This window comes from Periophthalmus magnuspinnatus, chromosome 9 (genome assembly GCF_009829125.3).
Source record: "Periophthalmus magnuspinnatus isolate fPerMag1 chromosome 9, fPerMag1.2.pri, whole genome shotgun sequence".
Taxonomy (NCBI): Eukaryota; Metazoa; Chordata; class Actinopteri; order Gobiiformes; family Gobiidae; genus Periophthalmus; species Periophthalmus magnuspinnatus.
The window spans coordinates 21,933,833-21,941,537 of NC_047134.1; the positions used below are offsets into that span (position 1 = coordinate 21,933,833).

Here is a 7,705-nt window from a genome sequence, read left to right on the forward strand (position 1 = left end):
ATGTAAATCTAATCCTGTCCTGTCCCGAAGCCTAAAATATGAGAGAGGAGCTAACAACCCATCCATGTGCGTGTGCAGGCACATCTTCATACGCCCGCTGTAGCTGAAGCTTCATGCGTCCATGCGTCACAGATGTCACTGTTGGACCTTCAGCTTTCAGTCTTGGCCTTTTAATACACTTCTTTTTAGTCTTCAGGAGGGCGACATATGCACAGTCATGTAATCCAAATACTGAAGGGCAAAAGTAATGGCCACTGCAAAGAAATTAGTGCAACAATGCGCAGTACTGCATCTTAGGCACTGGGGGGCAGAGCAGGTCTGTTGAATTGATGAAGACGGACAGTCCCCCCCCCCCCCCCCGTGGCCCCTAAGCTCCTCAGACTGTGACAGAGTGTGGCTCCTCAGACTGTGGCCCCTGAGACTGTAGCCTCTCAAGTCTGTGACAGAATGTGGGCCCTGAGATTATGGCCTCTCAGACTGTGGCCCCTGAGACCGTAGCCTCTCAGACTGTGGCAGACTGTGGCAGACTGTGGCCTCTCAGACTGTGTCCCATTAGGCTGTGGCCCCTTAGACTGTGGGAGACTGTGGCCTCTCAGACTGTGGCAGAGTGTGCCCCTCCAGTACCAGGTGGTGCCTAGTGCAGTCTGGAGTTAATGGTCTAACCCTGGCCCCACCATCAAGCTCAACTCTGAGGTGTGGCAGCTCACACAACAACGGCATTGTCTCACAGCAGCAGTAGCAGCAGCAAAAGAAGAAGCAGTTGTACAGAAAAGAAAGCTGTCTTTTCATTGCAGAGAAAACATGGGTTCCTTATCTGCACGGCTGTGTTGGCGCAGCAGGGACCTGAGCGTTCAGTGTATACACAGTATATACATGGATTCAGGTGAAACAGTCCTGTTTTGGACGCAGACGCTGGAGCCCTCTGGAGCTGGAGCCAAATACCTAAGTCAGAATAAAGCTTTTGTCTGTGCTAGGGCTGGCTCAGGTCAGTTCACATTTCACCTGTCCTCCACGTGCTGCACACGGCACGTTCCACACTGCCTGATGAATCCTGCTCTTTGTGTAGCTCTGCTCCATCCTCAGACCTGCCCAGACAAAAATACACTGAAGACCTTTGCTTCAGCTAAAAGCACTGCTCTGTTTTCACTCATGAGTCAACCACAGGGGCCATGACTATAGAAAGGCAGTAGATGGCGCTGTGTGGGTTGAAGGCCTGGCACTAGGGTTCAGAGTTGCAGCTTAAATAGCTGCAGACTGGAGCAGGAGCACACTGGAGCTGTGTGAAAAGTGAACCTGATGAGGAGGCTCATTTCCAGCCTTACCAGCTGTCATTCATCAGAGCTCATGATACGTCGCTGATAGAAGATATCTGCCGCTCACACAAATGCATGCCATCTTGAATTACCATTGTTGACACGATTAGTTCAAACTTTTTACAAGAAAACACAAATATGGTCCAAACCTTTAATGATTGAATCAGATAGGCTATTTATGTTTTGAGAAAAAATATACAATGTATACAGTTAATAAGTTTATTCAATAATTAAATCATAAATAAATAATGAAAAGGTTTGAGCAGGAGGCTTTAGAGAACAGTCAGTCCGTGTGCCATAGTGTCTGTGTCTTGTATGTCCTCCATATGTCCATACTCTGGTGCACTGTGAGCTGGAGCACAGGATCTATTGGCTCATCCCTGTACAATCAACTAGAGTGCGTTGTTCTTGACAGGTTACATTATTGTGTTTATAAAGTAGGCTAATGGCTTATAATTGTGCACAAAACACAACAGAACACATTTTCAATTGTCCTTGAGCTTAGAGTGCTACTTGCCCACAAGCTAGTCAGTGATCTATAAGCAGTGATAAATTGTGGGCAGATTCTTGGCGACCCTCTGTATGTTAGGGCATTAAGACCACACATTGTCACTGCTGCGGGTGAATAATACGTTGTCTCTCCAACAGTTTCTCCTCCAAACACTGGATGAGGATAGGGTCAACTTTCAGATCAAATTTGTTGGCAAACCAGTGTCCATATGTGAGGAGCCAGCGCAGCTCAGCTGCCCCATAAATGCACACACTTCTCATATGTGTCCCTGTACAGGCTGGGTACAGGCTGCCTTCTAGGTAGTTCCACTTGACCAGCCGTGTTTTGCTTATCAGGTCTGAGATGTCAGGTGCAGAGTAGGGGATGTGTCCAGGCGCTCCGGGAACTCGGACCATGGATGCCCAGAAGTGTTCATCAGGAGAGTAGGTGTCTGCAGACCAGGCAAGGAAGTCCCTGGCTACTGGGCTGCTCTGAATGTACTGGACAAACTCCCTGGACAGGACAAAGTAGGCACTGCCTATGAACACCTGTATTCCATGTGGAGGAGGCTGTTTGGTGGCTCTGGTTTTGACTGGAATGCTGCGGTACTCATAAGGCACAGACTTGAGCTGGTGTTGGAAGGTGAAGCGCTGTCTCTTCAGTAGGCTGGGCCGGCTTGACTCTAACATGTTAGTGCCATTAAGTGCCTGCAGTTCCAGCACCAGGTCGTAGTTGGTCCTGAGAGGGAAATCCTGACCGCACATGTTAATGACATATCTCCAGGCTGTGTCCTTCTGCAGCAGGTCGGACAGGCAGTGGAGGTCTGCATGAAGGCGGCTCACATGAGCGTACTGCACTGACTCCAGCCGTGTGGCGATGAACACATTAGGGAGGCAATGTGCCACATTCTGCATGGCTTTGATAAAAGTAGGAGAGGACTTTTGGTCATAGTGTATGCAGTAGATGTTGTGAGGAGCATAGATGGCCCGCAGTATGTGCTCTACCATAGGCGCGTTCTTATGCACCACCAGAGAGTAGGCCAGTGGAAAGCTCTGCTCCACTTGTTGTGTGGTAACCGTATGGTATCCTCTGCTGTGGAGGAACATGAGACAGTCTGAGGTCAGACTCACAGTGGTGCTGTCATCTATGTCCATACTGACAGTGCGCCGCAGCTCCAAAGAGCGCCCTATTTCCACTGGCTCCAGCTCATAGATGGCAGTGCAGTTAATGTCATACCTTAACTGCACTGGTGAGTAGGTAGAAAAGGGCTGGACGTAGGAGCTGCCCCTGACACTGACCCTCACAGAGAGCAGTTTGAGTAGACACAGCAGCAGCAGTGAGCTGGTAAACAGGAAGCACCTGTGTCTGAATCGCTGACCAGCCTGCCGCCACCTCACAATCATTCTGCAATAAACACACTAGAATTAACATCCAAAAAGTCAGTTCTAATCCAGGGCAGTAAAGGTTACTGTAGATAGCCTATATTAAAAATAACTATGACATGCTTGAAACTTTTTGGCCCAGTAGCTTTAGCTTCAAATGTGTAGATGGCCAATAGGTCACATTCATGATTTTTTATATTTGTATAAAATACACATTTCTCCATATTGCTTTACTACCAACATATGAATATGTTATTCTTACTGAGTTAAACAAGCCCATTGAAAAATAAAGCTGTTTTGGATAAAAGTAATAATTAGTGAGCGCGGCCGGTCTGTACCTTGTTGGAGTGGTGCGCTCTCAACCCCAGACAGCCCCAGCAGTAAAGATCCTGCTCCCCGGAGTAACGCCGCAGTAACGGGTGCATCAAGAGTCCTGTTTCTACTGTCAGGTCCGATAGCACACGGAAAACTACTCCCACGAAAGTGCAGGCATTTCATGTGAAGGAAGATGACGCACCACTCACAGTGGGTCCAAGCGAAAAACTTTGGTAGCGCGCACAGGCCTCCGGAGAAAACAGCGCGTGGATGTGACTGTCCCACTGAGGAGGGGAGTCACCACGCCCCGCCCCACGCGGGGATACTCTCTCAGGGTCCACAACCGAACTCTTAGCGCTTAAAATTACACTGTCAGCTCATTCGCCCTAATAAAGAACGTTTTCAAGTACTTCATGAACCTTATGTAAATTGTCAAACAAATAAATGACTTAACACAAAACCAATCCGTTTTCATTTATTGGGCACATATTTCAAGAGATCAAATAAAACATGCAAAAGTAAACACTTTTTAACAGTTATCTTGATCAGAAAGTCCAGCTATCCTCTTTCAGCATCTTCTCCCAGTACTGGTCCATGAGCGCATTTGGGACCAGCTCATCATCTCCAACCACATGCACCACCCTGACTTTCATCACCAGAGCCAGGCCATCCATGTCTGTAAAACACCAGTATGCCCCTCCAGGAGTAAAGGCAGGAGCCACATGTCTGCTCAGTTTGAGCACTTTGAGCAGACAGTAAGTAGCCTACCACTACAGGTTTAGTCTCCTCAGAGTAACTGTTTAAGCCCAAACCAAAATGGAATTGGGTTAGTGGCAGCCGATATGAGAATGGTAAGTAATCATGTCATGATTTCAGATGATTTCTAAAATTTGCTAATTATTCATGTAAAATGCTTCAAATTGCAAATTGCATTCTTAAAGTATAGTCCAATGATATATATATATATATATATATATATAAAATATATATTATATATATATATATATATATATATATATATATATATATATATATATATATATATATATATATATATATATATATACATTTTCTTCTGCTTATCCGAGGCCGGGTTGCGGGGGCAGCAGTCTAAGCAGGGACTCCCAGACTTCCCTCACCCCAAACACGTCCTCCAGCTCCTCCGGTGGGACCCCAAGGCGTTCCCAGGCCAGCCGAGAGACATAGTCCCTCCAGCGTGTCCTAGGTCTTCCCCGGGGCCTCCTCCCGGTGAGACATGCCCAGAACACCTCCCTAGGGAGGCGTCCAGGAGGCATCCTGAGCAGATGCCCGAGCCACCTCAGCTGGCTCCTCTCGACGTGTAGGAGCAGCGGCTCTACTCCGAGCTCCTCCCGTGTGACCGAGCTCCTCACTCTATCCCTAAGGGTGCGCCCAGCCACCCTGTGGAGGAAACCCATTTCAGCCGCTTGTATCCGCAATCTTGTTCTTTCGGTCATTACCCAGAGCTCATGACCATAGGTGAGGGTAGGAACGTAGATTGACCGGTAAATCGAGAGCTTCGCCTTCCGGCTCAGCTCCTTCTTCACCACAACGGACCGATACAGCGACCGCATCACTGCAGACGCTGCACCGATCCGCCTGTCAATCTCATGCTCCATCCTTCCCTCACTCGTGAACAAGACCCCGAGATACTTGAACTCCTCCACTTGAGGCAGAGACTCTCCACCCACCCGGAGAGGGCAAACCACCTTTTTCCGGTCGAGAACCATGGCCTCGGATTTGGAGGAGCTGATTCTCATCCCAGCCGCTTCACACTCGGCTGCAAACCGCCCCAGTGCCTGCTGCAGGTCCTGGCTCGAAAAAGCCATCAGGACAACATCATCTGCAAACAGCAGAGATGAAATCCTGTGGTTCCCGAACCAGACCCCCTCCGGCCCCTGGCTGCACCTAGAAATTCTGTCCATAAATATAATAAACAGAACCGGTGACAAAGGGCAGCCCTGGCGGAGTCCAACATGCATGGACAGGTCTGACTTACTGCCGGCAATGCGAACACAGCTCCTGCTCCAGTCATACAGGGACTGGACAGCCCTTAGCAAAGAGCCCCGGACCTCAAACTCCCGGAGCACCCCCCAAAGGACACCACGAGGGACACAGTCGAAGGCCTTCTCCAGATCCACAAAACACATGTGGACTGGTTGGGCAAACTCCCATGAACCCTCGAGGACCCGATGGAGAGTATAGAGCTGGTCCAGTGTTACACGACGAAATCCACACTGCTCCTCCTGAATCCGAGGTTCAACTATCGGTCGGATTCTCCTCTCCAGTACCCTGGAATAGACCTTACCGAGAAGGCTGAGGAGTGTGATTCCCCTGTAATTGGAACACACCCTCCGGTCCCCCACCCACAGAGGGACCACCACCCCGGTCTGCCAGTCCAGTGGTACTGTCCCCGACCGCCACGCCATGTTGCAGAGACGTGTCAGTCAAGACAGTCCCACAACATCCAGAGACTTGAGGTACTTGGGACGGATCTTGTCCACCCCCGGAGCCTTGCCAACCACCGCGGTGACTTCAGCCAGGGTGATGGTTGAGTCCGCCTCCGGGTCCCCAGTCTCTGCTTCCTTCTCGGAAGATGTGACGGTGGGATTGAGGAGATCCTCAAAGTATTCCTTCCACCGCCCGACAACATCCCCATTCGAGGTCAGCAGCTCTCGACCCGCACTGTAAACAGTGTTGGTGAAGCACTGCTTCCCCCTCCTGAGGCGTCGGACGGTTTGCCAGAATTTCTTTGAGGCCGTCCGATAGTCCTCCTCCATGGCCTCCCCAAACGCCTCCCAACCTCGAGTTTTTTGCCTCTGTGACCGCACGAGCCGCCGCACGCTTGGCCCGCCTGTACTCATCGGCTGCCGCAAGAGTGCCACAAGCCAACAATGCTTGATAGGACTCCTTCTTCAGCTTGACGGCATCCCTTACTTCCGGTGTCTACCACCGGGTTCAGGGATTGCCGCCGCGACAAGCACCACAGACCTTACGACCACAGCTGCGAGCGGCCGCATCGACAATAGAGGTGGAGAACATGGCCCACTCGGAGTCCATGTCTCCGACCTCCCCCGGGATCAGGGCGAAGTTCTCCCGGAGGTGTGAGTTGAAGATCCCTTTGACAGAGGGCTCCGCCAGACGTTCCCAGCAGACCCTCACAATGCGCTTGGGCCTGCTAGGTCTGTCCGGCTTCCTCCTCCGCCAGCGGATCCAACTCACCACCAGGTGGTGATCAGTTGACAGCTCAGCCCCTCTCTTCACCCGAGTGTCCAAGACACGCGGCCGGAGATCAGATGACACGACAACAAAGTCGATCATCGACTGCCACGTGCACCGATGGACACCCTTGTGCTCGAACATAGTGTTTGTTATGGACAAACTGTGACTAGCACAGAAGTCCAATAACAAAACACCACTCGGGTTCAGATCGGGGAGGCCGTTCTTCCCAATCACGCCCCTCCAGGTGTCACTGTCGTTACTCACATGGGTGTTGAAGTCCCCCAGGAGAACAACGGAGTCCCCAGGGACTCCAAGAAGGCCGGGTACTCTGCACTGCCGTTTGGCCCGTAGGCCGACACAACAGTGAGAGACCTGTCCCCGACCCGAAGGCGCAGGGACGTGACCCTCTCGTTCACCGGGGTGAACCCCAACACGAAGCCACTGAGCTGTGGGGCAATGAGCAAGCCCACACCAGCTCGCCGCCTCTCCCTGCGGGCAACGCCAGAGAAATGGAGAGTCCAGCCCCTCTCAAGAAGTTGGGTTCCAGAGCCCAAGCTGTGCGTGGAGGCGAGGCCGACTATATCTAGTCGGTAACGCTCAACCTCCCGCAAAAGCTCAGGCTCCTTCCCCCCCAGCGAGGTGACATTCCATGTCCCCAGAACCAGTCTCCATGTCCGGAGATCCGGTCGTTGAGGTTCCCGCCTTCGACCACCACCCAGATATATATATATATATATATATATATATATATATATATATATATATATATATATATATATATATATATATATATATATATATATATATATTTATTTATTTATTTATTTATATATATATATATATATAATTATTATTTTTTAATGATAAAATTAATTTGAATGAGAGTAAAAAGTTCCAACCTGCAGAGCTAGAGTCCAAGATGGATGGACTGCAGAGGCCCTTCTCCACTGCGCACGAGTTGCTCT

At 50.1% G+C, this 7,705-nt stretch overlaps 1 protein-coding gene across 1 annotated transcript; it reads right to left on the minus strand.

The window, feature by feature from the left end:
• Positions 1 to 1,821: 1,821 nt before the first annotated feature.
• On the minus strand, positions 1,822 to 3,662 carry gcnt4a (glucosaminyl (N-acetyl) transferase 4a). The gene is made up of 2 exons (XM_033972562.2): positions 3,524 to 3,662; positions 1,822 to 3,207 (listed from the first exon to the last, which is right to left on the minus strand). The coding sequence occupies exon 2, from the start codon at positions 3,204 to 3,206 to the stop codon at positions 1,923 to 1,925; it is 1,284 nt and encodes a 427-aa protein (XP_033828453.1). The 5' UTR covers position 3,207; positions 3,524 to 3,662; the 3' UTR covers positions 1,822 to 1,922.
• Between the last annotated feature and the right edge of the window lie 4,043 nt (positions 3,663 to 7,705).